The sequence below is a fragment of the Panicum virgatum genome, chromosome 3N (assembly GCF_016808335.1).
Source record: "Panicum virgatum strain AP13 chromosome 3N, P.virgatum_v5, whole genome shotgun sequence".
Classification (NCBI taxonomy): domain Eukaryota; kingdom Viridiplantae; phylum Streptophyta; class Magnoliopsida; order Poales; family Poaceae; genus Panicum; species Panicum virgatum.
The window spans coordinates 23,522,708-23,542,401 of record NC_053147.1 but is presented as its reverse complement, the minus strand read 5'-3'; the positions used below and the strand labels follow the sequence as shown (position 1 = coordinate 23,542,401).

Sequence of the window (19,694 nt, the reverse complement as noted above, 5' to 3'; positions counted from 1 at the left end):
TCGGGGAACTAGAATTGTAGCACAGACAGAGGTCGTCTTCTCCTGTGGCCACCACCAGGATGGTGAAGGAGGCAAGATAGAGAACAACTAAGAGACTAATGTAAACTCGAGTTCATGGTTTGTCCACAACTATTACGTCCGCGGCTAGTGGATTCTTGGAGGCATCATCATGGGAGGAGATCAGGAGAGAGGAGATGTTGTGGGCTTATGAATGTTTCTATTTGAGCTTTCGGCCGAACAGATGGATCAGTAAATCAACGCAAAACAGCTCGACAGAAATGGTCGCTGACACGAATCTAGGAGTCATCTCAGCCATAGAAATTTGGTGAAAAAACACAACATATCACCCGAGGGACCGATAGAAATTCCGAAAGGAAAGACGTTATTCCCGCGCTAGAACACTCAAACCGTGGTATCTTGCCTTCTAGCTCATTGGACCTTTTGGTAAAACCGTGGTCATTGGATCATTGGTTTTGTATGTGCGAAGAGACAATAAACAAAATAGATCAAATTGCAAAATGTGTAGCCATTCATCAGCGTGTATGATTCATAAGCTTCACATTTAGAAGTCTCGTCACAACAAAAACATTACTCACTTATGAACACCCCCCACAATTTACATTGCCACGACCAGTCCACGCACTGATCTCCTTTACACCTTAAAGCGCACAAAAGCCACTTCATTTTTCGTGGCCATCACATCGAAGCCTTCAAACAAACCTGCCCTTTATTATTGCTCATCGGCCTCCTCATCATCCTCCTCTTCGTTGCCTTCATCGTCCGAAGATTCCGACGACGAGTCGGAATGGTCTGATCCTTTCTCTTTCTTCGGCTCTATGCTGGCAGGTGGAGCAGCAGGGGCGGGTGGGTCTGGCGGCATAGATGTGAGGAAGCCCAGCGTCATGACGACATCGGCCATCAGTGGTCGCACGGAGTCCTCTTCCTGCAAGCACATCGCTGCCATGGCGACCACCTGGTTCAAAGCTTTGGCTGGGTACTCTGTTTTGATCAGTGGATCAACCAGCTCGTGATATCTCTTCTGATCTTTGAACATCGGCATGGCCTGAAATTGTGTCATGCAGATGGCATTATAGTTTAGCAAAGCAATCTATGTTCAGAAGTCTATATTTCAGAACACTATTGAATACAATCATACATAACACAATTGAGAAGAGTTAAATACACCAGCGGCCCTCGAATTTGTCATGAGATGCCACTTAGGTCTACGAACTCGCAAAATCGAAATCTAATACCCTGAACTTGTTAAGTTGTGCCACTTAAATCCATACCCCTTGACATAGCGTCATGTGGCATGACTATATGCAAAAAAAACCTTCAAATTAGCCATCTTCTACTTTCACATTCCAGCACGGGTAGGCAGCACCCAGCGCCACGCCCGCACACGAGGACGGGGAACCTTGAGCGCCATGGCCCACGCGCGGTCGCCGCCCTGCACCCCCGCGGCGTCGGCCCCGCACAGGCGGCAGCGGTGGCGGCATGCGCGAGCAGCAGCAGCGCGGCGGCTTCGGACCCGCGGCCCAGCGCCGGCGTCCTCCGCCAAGGCCCCTACCACAGCCTCATCTACGGCGCCTTCCAGGAGCGCGCCACCTTCGTCTCCCACGCCCGAACCACCGGGCGCGCTGCACGCCACGGCGACGCCTACCTTGCCAAGATCTGCGGCATCATCGCGGCCGACGAGCGCCACGAGGCCGCCTACACGATAGTATCCGCTAGGGCCTTCGAGACAGGTCCAGACGGCACGGTCACCATGCCCGGCGAGCTCATGACCGACAGCCGCGACAAGCACCTCTTCGATCACTTCTCGGCGGTTGCGCCGCGAGCGCCCTGCGGCGACGCCCGTCCTCGTCCTCCATGGCCTGCCGCCGCCACGCCCTCCATGCCCCGACCCCGACCCCCACCTTCGCTGGCGACACCGCCGCGGCCTCGACTCGCCGCCGCCATCATCGTCGGCATGCGCGGCGATCGCGAGCAGCAGCAGTAGCGCCGCGGCGGCCTCAGACCCCGCCGCTTGGCGCCGGCGCCCTCCCGGCGGGCGGCGAACCTCGAGCCGCCGAACCTCCATGGGCCGCGGCGTGGCCGCCGCGCCGCCATGGCCACGCGCATTGGAGGCTCCTCGCCGCGCGCAGGCCATGGCTGTTGTCGTGTCGCTCGAGGTGGGGTGGCGGCGACGAGAGGCCCGGTGGAGCTCGAGGCGTGGGGGACGGGAAGGTCGTGTGCGGCCCTTGTCGCCCGTATTCGCCGTCGGAGAGGAGAGAGGCGCGGCGGAGAGGGGGGTCCCGCCCGGCCGCCGCTCCTGCGCAGGCCGCTCGCGCCCGCCACCGCCGCGCGCAGATCAGCACGCCAGCCGCCGCGTGCTCCCGCCACCCACGTGGATCCGGCGTGGTGTGGCTGCGGGCGGGGCCGACGGATGGCAGCGAGCGGCGGAGCAGAGCCGGACCTGCTGCCGCCGCTGTGAGAAAGGGGAGGGAGCGAGGCCCCGCCGCCACTCCGCGCAGGGTACCGAGCAAGGGAGGGAGGAGGAGGGCGCAGTGGGGGAGAGGAAGCGTGGAGGGCCGGCGCGACGAGGTGGGGAGGAGGGGTGCGCGCCAGCCGCTCGCCGGCGGTGGGGCGGAGGGGGCGTGCCGGCGTGTGGCCGATGGGCGAGGAGGCGTGGTGAGAGGAGGAAAAAAAAGAGGTCTTTTGTATATATTCATACCCCTTGAAGAGTTATGGACCTAAGTGGCATAAATTAACAAATTCATTGTGTCATATTTCGATTTTGTGAGTTCGTGGACCTAAGTGATACCTGAGGACAAGTTCGAGGGCCGCTGGTGTATTTAACTCCAATTGAGAAATACCAGTAAATTGAAATCCAGGGTCAGAGTTTCAGTATCTGGTACCGCATCTTAGAAAATCTGTACCATGCCAACAGATCGAAGTTTGTAGCTCACTTACCCAGGTGACCACGTTCTGCTCGGCCACAGGCTTGTTGGTGTCGACTGCCCTCCTCCCGGATATGAGCTGCACGAGCACCACCCCGAAGCTATACACGTCGGACTTCATGGTGGCCTGCCCGCTCCGGTCGTACTCCGGCGCGCAGCAGCCGAAGGAGCCCATCATGGGCGAGGCCACCGGCATGTTGCCGCCCGCCTGGCCGAGCTGCGCGAGCCCGAAGTCGGAGAGCTTGGGCGTGAGGCCCTCGTCGAGGAGGATGTGGGAGGCCTTGAACTCCCCGTACACCACCGGCGGGCTCGCCTTGTCGTGCAGATACTCCAGCCCCTGCGCCGCACCGTACGCCACCTTCATCCTCGTGCACCAGTCCATGGGCTTCTTGCCGTCTGACAAATCTGGCGCGCGCAGCAACAGCGACGAGCAAGCAGAAGAATCTCAGCACCGTGGCTCGCTGGAGGTAGCAATCAACTAGCAGTCAGTGAGGCGCGTACCGAACAGGTGGTCTTCCAAGGTGCCAGCGGGCACGGACTCGTAGACCAGCAGCCGCTGGTCCCCGTCTGCGCAGTAGCCGACGATGTCGACGAGGTTCTCGTGGTGGAGCTGGCTGAGCATGGCGACCCCGGTCAGGAACGCCTTGTTGTCCTGGAAGCCGTGCTTGTCCAGCTGCTTGATGGCCACGGTCTGGTGCGAGGCATGCTTGATCCGTTCAGACAGAGCCCAACCAAAAATATTCGAGCAGAGCAGAGATGCGTTCACGTACCTGGCCGCTCTTCTCTAGCTTGCCCTTGTAGACCCGGAAGAAACCGCCTTCTCCGACGAGGTTGTACGGCGTGAAGTGGTCGGTGGCCGCGGCGAGCTCGCGGAACGCGAACGCCTGCGCCGTGATGGCTTGCCGCAGCGACGCTTCGTCGGCGGAAGACTGGTCCGCGCTGTTCGCTGCGTGGCGAGAAATCAAATGGGTCCGGCGTCATCGATGGGGAGTAAAAAAAAATATCGAAGCTGCGGCGGGCTCTCTCGCTCACCGCCACCTGGCTTGGGCGACGCCGCGGCTGCTGGAGCGGCCGCGGGCGCGGAGTACGCGACGGGCGCTTGCACCGCCGGGGGCGGCGTCATGTTGTACGGCGGGGCCGCCGCCTCCGCAGCCTCGGCCTCGCCGTCCTCCTTGCTCTTTCCGCCGCCGAAGCACGGAAAGCAGCTCATCTTGCCTTTCTCTCGGCGCCTCCCCGTGGCTGCGACGTCGTGGGCGCCCGACGGGCGGGCGGGCGGGCGGGCGGGCGACGACGCGATCAGGCCAGGAACGCAGGGCACGCACCGAGCCGCCGGCCGCCGTCACCGCGCGCCGAGCATGTGCATGCCCCGGCCTCTCAGCACCGGCGCGGCGTCTCCAACTCGTGGAACGCCATGCCCCGGCCTTGGCCGCGCCCCAAGTTGATCGAACCGGACCGGCCGGCGCGGAGCGGAGAGGGGTGGAGGCGTGGCAACGGTGGCGGCTTCGCTCGGTCAGGCGGCCGGAGAGCGGGACGAGATCACCACGTACGTGGGGTCGGTGACCACGGTGGCGGTGGCAATGGAAGGAAGGCCTTGGAGATCGAGGGATCCAAGGGCCTTCCCAGAGAGAAGGGGGATCGGGGGAGGAGGCCACCGATGGAGGGGAAGCGGGGGGGAGGGGGCAGGCTAAGTTTGGCGGGTGGAGTGGACCGACGAGCGCTCCAGAAACGAGGGGTGGGAACGTGCAGGCCGCGCGCGTATTTGAAGCGGCGCCGGCGGGAGCGGAGGCACGACAGCGCGTCGCCACTGCCGCTTTGCCGCTGCATGGTTGGTCTGCCCAGCCGGGACGTGCTCGCCGGCCGTGCCTGGCTCCGAACAAGAAGTCGCAGCAGGCCTCGGAACGTGAGTAGAGTGCATCGCTGATTCGCTGATTTCGTCCTAGTCTCCTAGCACGTTAGCTAAACCTCCCGCACGATCAGCAAAGTTAGTGGCATCATCATAGTAACAGCTCCATGTGCTCTACCGGGTGGAAGTGGAAGTGCCAGAGTTCCTCGTGTTCTTCTGTCCGGATGAAAATCGTGCGCCTCGTCGCATTCGTGATTGCTCGTCACCCCCCGCTGACAGTTTAGACGTTAGTGGTGAGCATTTGTTCTCGTCATACTATGATGACAGTTTTTTTCCTAAAGCTAATTTGCGCAGCTGATCGTTTGGGAATCAGAACAATCTTTTCATATAGTTATAGAGAAGAAATTAATCAAACAAGTTAATGTTTATACGTTCAATCATTTGCTTCAGTTTATATCGAAGAAAAAAAAATCATCCGTTAAGAGGTCTCCCCAAACAAGTCATGTTAGTGGTACTGCATAGCACAGCCACGTCGCTCTTCTTTATTCGCACGGATGACACGGCGCTTCCAGGTCGTCAGCACGATCTGTTCACTGGTACTCGAACCAAACCAACGGTCCAGGCCGAAACGTGGTTCACAGATGGTAGCGGATTTTCTTCCCCAACTGTTTCAGAGCTACAAAGCAGAGAAGCAGCTCGCCACCAGTGGCAGTGCAACGGAACGGGCCTCGCCGGAGAGGCGGGCACACGGGCAATGTCCACCGACGCGATGCGCGAAACGGAACCAAAGAATTTGCATCTACTGGGAAACCACCGGCAGGTTGCTCGGTGCAAATCTGTGTGCGCCGCGGGGAGGGGATCCGGCACCGATGGCGCGGCGGCCGGGACCGCAAGCTCAGCCACCCGCGGCGCGAGGTTCGTTCTGCGCCCCCAGAACAAGGCCGCCAAGAGTGGAATGTTTCTCTTGAAGCCGAAAGAAGAGGCAACGAAAGGAACAAAAAAAAATCAATCCAAACTCAAGAATTTCGACTGAGTGATAGCAAGAACTTTCTGACGAAAACAGAGATGGACAGTGGATATTTTTTTCAAAGAAAACGAGTTCAGCAGCTACAGAGCATCGCGCATCGGTTGTCCGGTCTGAGGAGGGAGGAGACGGAGGTTGACGAAGCATACATGGCGGCGGCGTTAGACTGAAGCCCGATGTAGGGTTCGAAGGCGGCGTCCCGAGTTTATAAAAGCGAGCCGGGTGGTTGCTTCTAGAAGCCCTAATCTTTGGTCATCATGGGCCGGCCCTGGTCGCATATTCTGGGCCTGATTTGTAGGCCCACAACATATTAAAAAGAAAAAAAAAATCTGTTTTACCTCCTCCAATTTTCACAAAAATCTGATTTTCCTCCTCCAACTATAAAATCGGACATATAGCCTCCTCCAACTTATCAAAACCGGACAACTTTTCTCCCTGAGTTGTTTGAGACCGGGGTGATGGAGGTTTTGACAAATTCTTTTTTATTTTTCATACGTGCAACTTTAAAAGTAACAAAGTATCACCTAGACAACTCTAAAAAACATGATATTTCACAAAACAACTCTCAAAATCATGATATTTCACAAAACGCTAAAATAGACCATAGCTAACAGTACAATAAGATGTGCAAGATTTTGTTGAATAAAATTCAAATTGTTGAAATTTTAAAATGAGGCATAATCAAAATTTTCCAAATATTTATGATACCCAAATGATTGGTATCTTTGTTTGGCACATGCTATATAAAGATATCACATCAACAAGGTTTGAAAGGATACACAAATATAATGTTATCAAATTCTTAGCAATCATTTGGGTACCTAAAAAATTAGAAATTTTTTTATTCTATATCCATTTGAGATTCAACAATTTAAATTTCATTCAGCAAAATCTTGCACATCTTATTATAATGTTATACATGCTCTATGGTTTAGCGTTTTCTGAAAGGAAGAAGTCCATTTTTGACCATCCAACTTTTGTCTCAGTTTGATTTTAGCCATCGAACTCCAAAACCGGTTATCTTTGCCATCGAACTATCAAAACCGTTCAAATTTGACCATCGGGGCTGTTTTGATGGGTGATTTTAATTTTTTTATTTACAATTAAGTCCTTAGATCTTAAAATAATTATTACTTTTTGTCCGTACCTTCGATTTAGGTCATTCTTGCGGTCACGCATTCGTAATGGTGAGCTTTATCTTTTAAAATGTTCTTTATATTATTTTATCACTATTTGTTATATTATTCTTATGTTGTTGTGTAAAAACAACAATATAATAAAAATAAAACAAATAGTTATAAAATAATATAAACAATATTTTAAAAGATAAAACTTATCGTTACGAACGCATGACCACAAAAATCACTTAAATCGGAGATACGAGAAAAAATAGTAATTCTTGGATCTTAAAATGATTACTATTTTTTTCCATTTTAAGATCTATCTTAAAATGATTACTATTTTTTCTCGTATCTCCGATTTAAGTGATTCTTGTGGTCATGCGTTCGTAACAATAAGTTTTATCTTTTAAAATATTGTTTATATTATTTTGTAACTATTTGTTTTATTTTTATTATATTATTGTTTTTACACAACAATATAAGAATAATATAACAAATAGTGATAAAAATAGTATAAAGAATATTTTAAAAGATAAAGCTCACCATTACGAACACGTGACCGGAGAATGACTTAAATCGGAGGTACGGATAAAAAGTAATAATTATTTTAAGATGTCAGGACTTAATTGTAAATAAAAAAATTAAAACCACCCATCAAAACAGCCCCGATGGTAAAATTTGAACGGTTTTGATAGTTCGATGGCAAAGATAACCGGTTTTGGAGTTCGATGGCCAAAACCAAACTGAGGCAAATGTTGGATGGTCAAAAATGGACTTCTTCCTTTCTGAAATATCATAAATTTTTATACTTTGTTACATTTAAAGTTGCACATATGAAAAATTCAAAAAAAAATCAAAACCATTGTCACCTCATCCTTAAACCAGACAGGGAGAGAAGTTGACCGGTTTTGAAAAATTGGAGGTCATACGACCGGTTTTGTAGTTGGAGGAGGAAAATTAGACTTTCATGAAAGTTGGGAGAGGCAAAGTAGAATTTTTTCCTATTAAAAAAAGGACCTTTCAGTGTGATGGGCTCAGCGACCCATTTTTCAGAATCAGGGACCTGTACTCTGAAGGCAAATGTTGCGGAGCTCACAACACAATCGTGTTTGAATCAGCAGGCACGTCGCACCGATGATGGTCTGGAATTCCAATGCTCACTGATCCTCACTACACTGCAGATCCATGTGACCATGTCAACCACATAACCAATCCGTGATCAAAATCACAAACTGAAAACACGGGGAATTTGCAAAACATAGACCCTGTTTGGTTGATGAGACTCTTCTATAAGTCCCTGGGATTTATGGGACATATAAATATCAAATAGGAGGAACTTTTTAGGGATTTTTTGGTGCTAGAGACTAAAACTAGAGAAATCCATCTTGAGAAGCTTTTTGGGACTTTTGCTCTATGTTCCCACCTACTACCCCTCCTAGGAACATCTCCAAAAGTCTTTCTAAATTTCATTATCTAAATTATCATTTGGAGAGTCTTCTTCATAAAATCGATTTCTATATGTTTTTACTCTTTAACATCTTTTCTATATCTTGTGTACACTTTAGAAAGCTATATTCGTTATCTATCTTTGGCTAGCGAGAAATACGGAATGGAGGATAGCTATATTTGGATAACCATTTAGAGAAGCTGTTGGAGGATTTTTTTTTCAATCAAAATCTCTATTTCTAATAATGGGAAAGATGTAGAGAGTCTCTTGGAGTTGCTCTAACCCTACCCGGTCCGCATGCATGCATGCATGCAAGGTTAGGGGTAAAGTGGTCCTTGAGCACTTCATTTAATGGTGTTTAGTCCCTTCAATTATTGAAACCAAACATAAAGAGACTTAAGTTTAGCTCCAGAAATTTTTGGAGAGACTTTTAGAAACCAAACAGGTAATAGAACTGGCAAGTGACAAAAAAAATGAGATCAATACAATGTACAAGGCCATCAGGCCATCAACAAACCCCCTATGGCTACATGACCAAACGCAAAAAAGGGAATACGAATCGCCAGGCTGACCCGAATTTAGACACAATAGAAAACAAACCTCACTGGATATGTAACCACCTACAAGACACAACTGGTTTGTTTCATTCCATCCGTCTCTCTTCTACTAGATCGCTTCAGGAAAGCGACGACATCCTGGGGCTTGGAGGCTGCGATTGCCGTCTCATCACCCTCTCCGCGGCCACCTTGCTCGGCGACGAGGCGCTCGGCTTGTCCGCGAACTCCAGGGACAGGCGCTTCTTCGCTGAAGACGGCGACGGCACCCGCAGAGGCGCTGGCCCGCTGTCTGGAGCGTCGTCGAACACGTCCGCCGCGGCCGACGACGCCGACGGGCTCGCGCACCGGGCTTTGGCTTTCACGGACTTGGTCTGCTGCATGTAGCTGGGGGTCACCGGCGCGGCCGCGTCGTCCCCCGCGGACGCGGCGGCGCTTCCCAGGCTCAGCCTTCTCGGGAGCTCCGCCCGCAGGCTCGTCGTGCGCCGCAGCGGGGCGACCTTGGCGCCCGGGCGCGGGCTGGTCTCCCCGGGCTCCTGGCTGCTCCGTGGGCGCCGCTGGGGCTGCATGCCGCTGGAACCGTGGAGCGGGCTGCCGCTTCCGCAGCTCCTCGGGCTCGCCGGCACGGCGCGGCGCGGGCTGCTCACCGAGAGCTCCTGGCTGCTCCGCGGGCGCCGCTCGGGATGCATGCCGCTGGAACCGTGGAGCGGGCTGCCGCTCCCGCAGTTCCTCGGGCTCGCCGGCACGGCGCGGCGCGGGCTGTTCACCGAGAGCTCCTGGCTGCTCCGCGGCCGGCGCTGGGGCTGCATGCCGCTGGAAGCGTGGAGCGGGCTGCCGCTTCCGCCGCCCCTCGGGCTCGACGGCACGGCGCGGCGCGGGCTGCTCACCGAGAGCTCCTGGCTGCTCCGCGGGCGGCCATCCGGCTGCATGCTCTTGGTGCGCTGCAGGCCTCTGGAAGCGTGGAGCGTGCTGCTCCTGGGGCTCGACGGCGTTGCCATCCTCCCCGGGAGCGACGGGGACCGCGGCGGGGGCGTCGATGGGGACGGGAGCGACGGCCAGCTCGGTGGGCGGAATGACCTGCCCCCTGGCGTCGTCGTCGTCGTGGGTATCTGAATCGAGACGGCCACTCGAGGCATTCGGCCGGCGCTTTTCGCCGCGCCACGGCCATCGGCCGGCGCCGCGGTCTGGTTCTCCCACGGCCTCGCAGCCGCCATCCAGCGCTCCGTCCAGCTCCAGCCCCAGTTCGGGTTGCCCGGGTCCATGAACATCGGAGGAGGCCCAGCTCGCGCGGAAGATGGTTTCCTATTCCTCCACTGCGCCAGGATCAAAGCATAGGCAGACTTCAGAGAAAGAACCGGAAACGCACCAGATGACGATATAGCTACCGTGATCATTGATCACTAAACTACCTGATAAGAAAATGCATATGACAACGCCCTTTGTCGCCTTGAAGCGGCTTCTTGCTTCATCACCAGCACGGCTTCCATCTGCTCCTTGGACTGAAGGCTCTGGTCCCAGCCGTCACCAATCTTCTGTCCACAAATTCAGAATCAAAGATCAGAAGATTGCCAGATTTATATAACATCATAAGGCTGTCATCTCAGGCTTTCAGCAATCCAGAGGTATGGAGGTGAACCTGATGGCTCTTCGAGCATGCTGGCTACAGCTAAATCACCAGCAAATTTGTGCACAAAGCAACATGGCTCTTTGAGCTTACTGAATGAATTCACTGCACCTTTATTTTGTCCAGGCTCTGCTTAACCTTGATCTGGCTCTTGAGGGCCTTCTTGTCCTCCTCCGTCTTGAGCCTCCTCGAGTATATCTGGGTCTGGATCCTCGTCATCGTCTGCATGCAGTACAGTGCTTCCTCGGTTTGGCGCTTGATGGTGAACCCCTCAACCAGCGACATCAGCCGAGCCATCCCTCTTTCCTGGTGCGCTCTCCTTGCCTGGATGCAAAAATGTTGCCCAGGAGATTGGCAGTTAACCGATACAGACGACGGCGTCCGTTTGATCAGTGGAAGGTGACGATGCGTTTACCATATAGCCCCTGCAAGCCGCCTGGATCCTGGTGGCGGCGATGTCCTCCTTCGAACGCGCAGCCCACGCCCTGGGCGTGGTGACCGCGGGGCGCGCGACTGCCGCGGCGTCGGCGCCAGCCTTTGAAGCCACATCCGCCGTGGAGACGCCGCCGTCGTCGCACCTTGTCTCCGCGCGTTGCGCCTCTGCGGTGTTCTCGGCCTGCTGCTGATCAGTCCGCGGCGGCGGTGGCGGTTGAGGCTGGTGGGCCGCCGGATCCGGCGCCGGCGCGGCGGACGTGGAAGCACCTGACGGGTGCGATTTGCTGAACTGCCATATCTTCTTGAAGCTCGGCTTGTCTTTCAGCTTCGCAGCCTTCTACGCATCGAATTTGAAACGGTTGTGAAAGTAATATGAAATCAATATTTTTTTTCGCGTACGAATTGAGCGATGATGATTTGTTTCGGGTTGTTAAAAGGGTCATTTTGATCCATGCCACTACAATTTCTTGAAGTTGGATTTCATGTTGAAATCCATGCCATTGAGTGGCATGATTTTGAACGTGACACCCAATTTCACGGAGTTGTGGTGGCACGAATCAAATTTTCCCTTGTTAAAATGTTATACCTTAGCATCCGCCTCCACGGGATCTGGTTCAGAAGTGCTCAGGATCCTCTGCACGGCGTCAAACCACTTCCCTTTCTTCCCCATTCCTCGTGCCGCTTCGGCGAGTTACGGATGATTCCGGTTAAAAAGCTCGATCAAAACGGGCAGAAAAGTAGGCCAAAAAATCACCCAGAATAGGGATGGAATGGAAATCCAATGCACTTTTTTGCGACGGTGAACTTTCAAAGATGCAATAACAAAAACCACGGCGGCGGCACGACATGGATTTAGCCAAAAATGCACGCCGGAAGCTCTCGTGCCTCAACGAACGGAAGAACAGGGATTCAGAGACCTCATAGTCTTTTTTTTAGACGCTTTATTTACTCACCTCTTCGACAGTTCGACCGGGCCGCCGTACGCCGTCGTGCCGCCGGAACCGCCACGCCGCTGCTCTGGACGACGGCCACTTCACGCCTATCTGGGACCTCGCTGTCAACCACCTGATTGGCCCTTGCCGCTGTCCCTACGTTTGCCTCACCACGCCTCGTAACCCGCCGTGATAACCGCCGCGCGCAACTCAGGGGTGGCTATGCATCCCGAGCCCTACAAATTCCAATTTTATCGCTGAAGTATGCATGAGCATGCTCGCACCATACTTTCCTTTTTCTCTATGCATGTTGTACTGCAGCCTTTAATTATTTTTAGCGCAAAACATATAGAATACGAAGCCAGCCATTTTTAAGCCTGATCTTTAAAATTTCTTGGCTAAATTTTTAGACCCTTTATCACCCTATAACAATGCAAGCAGCATGCAATTTTACGCCTGCACCTCTTTTTTTTCCTTTCTTTCTTTTCTTCTTTTTTTTTGCGGGTAAAGAAAGATTTTATAAATTACTTATGGAGAAGTTACAATCACAGAAATCAACTGCTCGACACAAGCTGGGAAGCGACTACTTATAGATGTTCCTTCACTGTTTAAAAGTGTTTTCCTTTTTGCATCATGTGCTACTTATTCTTCATTTCTGTTTATTATTTTTACCTATATATACCATATTTGTATTATATATTTGTAATCTTCCAGCTCGGTTAACACTCACCACTGAGACTAGCCTAAAGTCACCACTGTGTTTGTTTGGTCATCCAATCTGAGCATTTTTAGAAAGCCGAGCATTGCTAATCACATAATTATATCAGGTGATATTAATTTAGTTTGAAGCGGATTAGAGCTTAGCAATGGTAATAAAGTTAGCTAGAGTACCTTTAGGCCCAACTAACATTGTATAGAAAAATAAAAATTACCTACCACTGCCATTATGATAAAAATTAGCCTAAAATACCCTTATGCTTAATTAAAAATCACCCACCAATGCCATTATAAAAAATTAAATATAAAATACTATTTAGCTGTGTATTAGTTACAAACATATACTATTAATAAAAACTAAAGCTAACAACAATCAATCAAAATAAAAAAATAAGAATAATTATATGCATAACATTATAAAAGCTGAACAAACCAATTTGTTATTATAGATAGATCATATTTGAATTGTTTTAACAAAAAATAAGACATAATTTACGATAATGAATAGAGTGATATATGGTAACAAATAGTATGATCATTAAAAAATAATAAAGATACAACGATATGCAAACTTTTGAATTTTCAATATTAGCCGCGCAAATGCGCGGCCCATACATCTAGTTTTTTTACATTTCAACATCAAGTGTCGCATCTGTAAATGGTTGTGGGTACATGCGGCAAAACAACATTCCTTAATTAGGCAAACTACATCTTATAATTGAACTTCATTATTAGTATATACTCCTGGATGATTTAGAGTTGTATTGTTTTTCATTAGAGGCATACTAGGAATCATCTACTCATGGACATGCCAAATAGATAAGCTTCAATTTATTGTGCTGATCGATCAAACTCAAAAGTTAAAACAAGCGTCTTGTTAGTTTTTTTTCTTGCTTGACTGCTTTGGCTGCATAACCATATTTATACGTCAAACATGTTTTTAATAAATTAACTATAAGTTGCAGCAATGCAGCCTCGAACCAGCAAACCACTACTACATATCATAAGCTTTTTACCGTGTAATACGCGGCATGAGTGTTTTTTTTAAAAAAAGAGTCATTAGCATCATAGGCATGGCTGTTTGTGACTAGTAGCTGGTGCTAATTTGTTGCGAGAGAAAAATACTTCTGGCTGGCTGGTGGATGGTGCTAATTTGATGTGAGAGAAAAACACTGGCTGACGAGCCAACCGAATTGAGCGAATGCACTTTCTGTAATCATAAATATATTTCTATCTAGATCCGTTCTATGTCAAAGCTTTTTAAAATGACTATTACCGACCAACATTTTATATAGACTAGTAGCTCAAAATTTGTGTATTATGAAAGTATTTTCCAAAATGAACACAGTAATATTTATCGTATTTTGCTAATTGATACAAAATTTAGATGTTAATTTGTATTTAATTTGATAAAGTTTAACATACGACAAATATGAATGAACTTGTATTTAAGGTTGCTGAAAGTATTTATTGTGATTTGGCACGATATAAACAGACAATATTATGAAAGATCGTCGGTCACGAGGACCTCCCACTCTCGTTCTCCCCTCCCCCTGCGAGGGGAGAGGGGGGAAAAGAAGGAAAAAAACATCGAACTGAAACGCTGCTTCAGATCAGATCAGATCAGATCCTCCAGCGCGCAAACAGACGCTTTCCGAGCGCGGAGCGCCGATCCACGAGTACACGACACGGAAGCCGAGCACGGGCACACTCCCCCTCCTGACCTCCTCCCAGCTCGCCCCCCGCCCGCATCTATCCCTCCATCTCTCTCGCCTTGCCATCTCCGGAGCTGCTCTCAACTCACCTCACCACGCGCTCGCCCTCGCCCCCACCCCGGTCCTCGTCCCCGTCCCCTGCTCGCCCGGCGCTCGCGCAGGTAAAATTCCGTGCTCCCTCGCGCTGATCCGCGCCTAGGGTTTCGGCGCCCCGCCGGATCGAGGGGAATTCCGAGCTCCCGACCTCGCTGACTTCCTTCCCCCGCTGTTCCGTCCAGATTCCGCCGTCCGGGGAGCGGCGTTGAGGCCTTGCTCCGATGAGCTCGGGGGCCGTGGCGGCCTCAGATCCGGGGGGTGGCGAGCCGAAGCTGGTGCCGGGCGCTGACGTGGCGATGACCGAAGCAGATGGCGTGGTGGCTGCGCCTGCCGCCGAGGTGAAGGGAGAGGGGAAGGCTGCAGTGGCGTCGGATGATGGCTGGGAAGGGGGAGATGCGGCGGCTGCCGCGTTGAGCGACCCGCTTTATGCGACGGAGTCGGCTGGTATGGTTGTTGTAGAAGGGCCCGGAGTTGAGCCAGTGGAGGAGGGGGTGAACGGTGGCGAGGATGGGAGGCTGGAAGCTGGAGCTGGAAGTCTGCAGAATGAGACGGAGGGGAAGCCGGTTCGGGTGGGAGATGTAGCTGCTGATGCTGGTCAAGAGGCGGAAGCAGCTAGTTATGCTGCTTCCAAACATGAGGAAGCTGGTAAGGGGACTGCTCAGTGCTCTCTGATTTGATGTCTATTGATGTCACCGTTTTCAACTAGCTTAGCATCTTGAATAATATTCACTGATTGCATTTCAGAATCCAATGAACCTGAAGAAAATCATATAAACGCCGAGCATGGGACAGAGAATATTGAAATTGATTATGGTGTAGCACATTCTGGTAAGGAAATACAGAACAACGTGCCTGGTGAGGTCGAGGGAAGCTCCAAGATCCATGAGGATGATGGAGCACCTGCAGGTGGCCAACCGGACGATGGATCTGTAATGCTGCAGCAAGCTGGGGAGCAGTTTCCTGACAGTGGAAATGGTCCAAATAGTAACGAGGATGATTCTAGTCTAGGAAATGTTATTCAGGGTGCTAGATACAGCCTGCCTCCTCTTGATAAAGGCAGTTTTCAAGTTGCCGATCTCGTCTGGGGCAAAGTAAAAAGTCATCCTTGGTGGCCTGGTGAAATTTTTGATCCATCAGATGCATCTGAATTGGCGCTGAAGCACCAGAAAAAGGGGAGCCACTTGGTAGCTTATTTTGGTGACAATACTTTTGCATGGTGCGATGAATCCCAGTTGAAGCCTTTCGTATCAAATTATTCACACATGGAGAACCAGAGCAGTTCAGATGCCTTTGTCGGGTCAGTTAATAATGCCCTCGAAGAACTTTCAAGGCGGATACTGTCAGGTATGAGCTGCTCTTGTTTGCCAGAAGAGCTTGCTGATAATGGCATGTCCTACACAGTTGATAATGCTGGCCTCAAGGAAGGAGTTACTTGCTCTGCAGTTAATCGGCCTGAGATCATAAAGTGTTTTAATCCAGAAAACCTTCTCCATTACATTAAGGATTTAGCTCTATTTCCTGGCCAAGGAGGTGATCTGCTGGAGTTAGTGATAGCTTGTTCTCAACTTACTTCGTTCTATCGATCAAAGGGATGTCCTGAACTTGCATCATTTCAAACTGGTGATGCTTGGGTTGAGGATGGGCTGGGGATGGATGGCACGGACACTTCAGCCACCCAGAATGCAATGGTCGAGGAAGTTGTGGTTAATGAAGTGCATCCTACTCAAGATAAGCCAAAAAGAGGGAGGGGGAGACCTCGGAAACAAAAACCTGTGGATGACCAGGTGGTCATGGAGAAAAAGAACACGTCTAATCGAGCCAATGATACTAGCTATGATGAGAAACAAATGCTTATGGATTTTGATGATCTTGACAACTTACAAAACAAGAAGAAAAGAAACTTTGAATCATTTGAAGATTCAGAGAAGGTATCAGCTCCAACTGGTGGTGGTAGTTCTTTCAAGATTGGTGAGTGCATTCGGCGAGCTGCAAGCCAGCTGACAGGATCATCCATTGTGAAGGCTCAGAATGAATCAACAGGCTATAAGAATGTTGCTGAAACAGAGAATGGGGAATTTGATATCTCTAGTGATGACGCAGTTGATGAACTTACTGTGGAGAAGCGAGCAAAAAGGAGGCGCTTGCACAGAAATCACACTGCTGACCCCAAGGAATTACTATCACAGCTATGCTCGGTTGCAACAGAGCCAATGAGTGGGTATAGTTTCTCGGCAATGATAATCAGTTACTTCAATGATTACCGAAACTATATTGTTTCTACTACTACTGAAGCAAACATTGTTGAAAAAGGTACATCAAGGAGGGGTAGAAAGAGAAAAGAGGTTTTACCTTCTCCTGAAGTAGAGACAACAGATCATATGCAAGACTCTTATTGGTCTGGATTGAGCTTGCATAATCACCCAATTCATGACCTCAGAAAAGATGGTCCTTCAACAAGGCCAAGACGTAGGCGGAGATCTTCAAGACATACATATGTACCTTTGTCGGAACTTGGAGATTCAGTTCCTAAGAAGCAGATACAAGTGATGGAAAGGTCAATCATCCATGTCGATGAGAAGATGGTTGACGAGTTGAAGCCCACTGCACTTGTTTTGAGCTTTGGCAGGTCAGCTTCTATTCCTTCAGAATTGTATCTCATTAAGATGTTCAGGCGCTATGGGCCTCTGAAAGAAGCGGAGACAGAAGTAGACAAGGACACAAATACTGTTAAAGTTGTCTTTAAGAAACGTATAGATGCTGAAAGGGCTTTTGGTGTTGCTGGCAAGTATGGCACTTTTGGACCTTCGCTTCGAAGCTACCGTCTTGTGAATATGCCATTCTCTCTAAAGACATTATCAACAAATAATCCTGTGAAACACCCTGAAGATCATGGCACAGAGATTCCTGGTAAACATTCTTTCAATTTGCACATCTATTTATAGTATTTGATAAAGTTTCTCTGCAGCTTCCACAAAATTAAACGCTCTGCCTTGTGACCACGTCTTCTCTATAGGTTCGAGTACGTCTGAAACTCCTAAGGATGACATGGAAGTTGATCAGGTGCACAAAACAGAGGAAGCAGAAGTTGCGGGAGAACTTTCTGTTGAACAAGCGGAGACCGTGAAGCAAACATCTCTAGTGGAATCTTCAGACGCTACATTCACCAATCAAGTTGTGGATGAGAGAACTGGAAAGATGGATACTGAGCTGATTGGCCATTTTAATCAAATTGGAACAGAGGCACATGCTGCATCTGTACCTGAAGGTTCATCTGAGCAAGTTGGCAATGCTGAACAAGCTTACACTCAGGAGTCAGCTCAAGATGTTTCAGAAGATATGCAAATGGATGTTGTAGCTGAAGCCCCCAAACAGGATCACATTTCTGGAGATAGTACTGTATTCGAAGCAATCACTGAAGCACCAGGTGCTGCAGAAGTTCGTGAGTTTGGTACTGCTAATGAAGTTCCAGAAGAGCGCATGGTACCTCCTGTGTTACAAAGTCAAACCTCCTGTGAAAATGTGGAACAAGATGCAACTGAGCAAAAAGTGGGATCTGAAGTTCCAAAGTTGGAAGCTGAAACATTTGCTGCAGAACCTGTTGTACCAAGTACAATCGAGCAAGAAGTTGAGGTGGAATCCAAAACTACCGCTGAAGTATCTGGCGAACAAGTCTACAGTATTGAGCAAACTGTTCAAGTGGAAGCTGTGACTGAAGCATCAGGTGAACAACTTGAGGTGGGAAGACAAACTCCAGAAGATGAATCTATGGCTGATGCAACCACTGAGCACTCTACGATCATGGTTGAGGAAACTGTGGAGGCAAACGCAGTAGCAGTCAAGTTGAATATAGAAAATAATAATGTTTCTGCCATAGGAGTAGCCGAGGAGACTGGTGAAGGTGAAATTGAGGAAGCATCAGTGGAGAAGGGGGAAATAGAAAATAAAGCTGCTGCTGAAACACAAGCTGGGGAGACCAGAGAAGGCGAAATTACAGTTGAGGCACCAGATGGGAAAGCAGAAAATGAGACTATTGCTGAAACAATAAGTGGGGAGACAGCTGAAGTACCGCTTGGAGAAGCTAGAACAGCTGAGGAAGTGATAGAGGATGTTAAGGAGCTGGGTATTACATCAACTCAGAAACCTGTAGAGGATGCCATGGTTATAACACTAGATGAGAGGACTACAGTCGGTAAGACTCTTGAGGATGCCAAGGTTGAGCAACCGAATGAGAAAACTACCACAGCTGAGACAACTGTGGATGATGCCATGGTTGAGCCACCAGATACAAATGCCTCTGAGGCTGAAAAAACTGCGGAGAGTGCCACACTTCAAGCACCAGATGAGAAAGGTACAGCTGCGGAGACTGCCACACTTCAAGCACCAGATGAGAAAGGTACAGCAGCAGAGAAGACTATAGAGGATACCACGGATACCACGGTTGAGGCACAACATGTACAAGCAGGTGCTAGCGAGTAAGCCAGCTAGGGTATGTTGCATCCCTGTCAGCTTCTGTTGATATCGATGTAGACTGCTCTACTGATTCTCATCTGGACGATGTGGTCTGTATAGAAAAATGGGAACCCGCTTTAGCATCAGAATGCTATTAGGTATTAGTTACTAGGGCATCTAAATCTTTGCCCCTTCTCGTATGAACTCTAGTTATATTGGATGACGCGAATGTGCCAGTTTGTCATAAACAGAGTTTCTTCCTGTACTTTTGTTCAGCGCTCAGGTGATCAGCGACTGAGTGAAGACCATCAGATCAGATCGGAGAAGCCATGTTCATTCCTACGTTTCACGGTCAGGATTGGGAGTCTTTGGGCATTCTACTGGAATCCGATGATTCTTGTACCTTTGTCATTTGTAACCTAACTGTGTTCTGGAACCCTTTATCTTACCCGTAGAATCTTTTAGGCGAATTCTGTCTTCTCATTGGTTGATCATCGAATTTTCAGTATTTTTTTTTTGGTATTCAGGGGTAGGGATGTAAATGGTACGGATATTTTCCGACGGTATTCGAATTCGATCCAATTTGGAAGGGTCTTTATCCGTCCGTATCTGTTTCCGAGTATTCAATATCCGTAACCGATCCATATTCGAATACTCAAAAGTTACATTTGTATAAGTTACATTTGTATGATATCGATATTTATTGCAATTTTATCCGGCAAAAACTAGCACTATCTGTATTCGAATAAAAATATGAAAACAATACGATATCAGTAATATTCATCCGTATTCGAT

General features: G+C 49.5%; 3 protein-coding genes across 3 annotated transcripts; 1 reads left to right on the top strand and 2 right to left on the bottom strand.

Moving 5' to 3' along the window:
* Positions 1-509: 509 nt before the first annotated feature.
* LOC120665219 (probable serine/threonine-protein kinase PBL25) lies at positions 510-4,674 on the bottom strand. Its single transcript, XM_039944696.1, has 5 exons — positions 3,975-4,674; positions 3,713-3,888; positions 3,444-3,633; positions 2,956-3,347; positions 510-1,063 (listed from the first exon to the last, which is right to left on the bottom strand). The coding sequence occupies exons 1-5, from the start codon at positions 4,150-4,152 to the stop codon at positions 731-733; spliced, it is 1,269 nt and encodes a 422-aa protein (XP_039800630.1). The 5' UTR covers positions 4,153-4,674; the 3' UTR covers positions 510-730.
* A 4,175-nt stretch (positions 4,675-8,849) lies between these two features.
* LOC120667683 (protein IQ-DOMAIN 1-like) lies at positions 8,850-11,876 on the bottom strand. The gene is made up of 7 exons (XM_039947709.1): positions 11,577-11,876; positions 11,235-11,327; positions 10,971-11,138; positions 10,667-10,879; positions 10,341-10,460; positions 9,699-10,244; positions 8,850-9,488 (listed from the first exon to the last, which is right to left on the bottom strand). Exons 1-7 carry the CDS (start codon positions 11,658-11,660, stop codon positions 9,054-9,056), a joined length of 1,659 nt encoding a protein of 552 aa, XP_039803643.1. The 5' UTR covers positions 11,661-11,876; the 3' UTR covers positions 8,850-9,053.
* Positions 11,877-14,137: 2,261 nt separating this feature from the next.
* On the top strand, positions 14,138-19,502 carry LOC120665218. Its single transcript, XM_039944695.1, has 4 exons — positions 14,138-14,515; positions 14,633-15,095; positions 15,195-17,357; positions 17,464-19,502. The coding sequence occupies exons 2-4, from the start codon at positions 14,672-14,674 to the stop codon at positions 18,924-18,926; spliced, it is 4,050 nt and encodes a 1,349-aa protein (XP_039800629.1). The 5' UTR covers positions 14,138-14,515; positions 14,633-14,671; the 3' UTR covers positions 18,927-19,502.
* Positions 19,503-19,694: the final 192 nt, after the last annotated feature.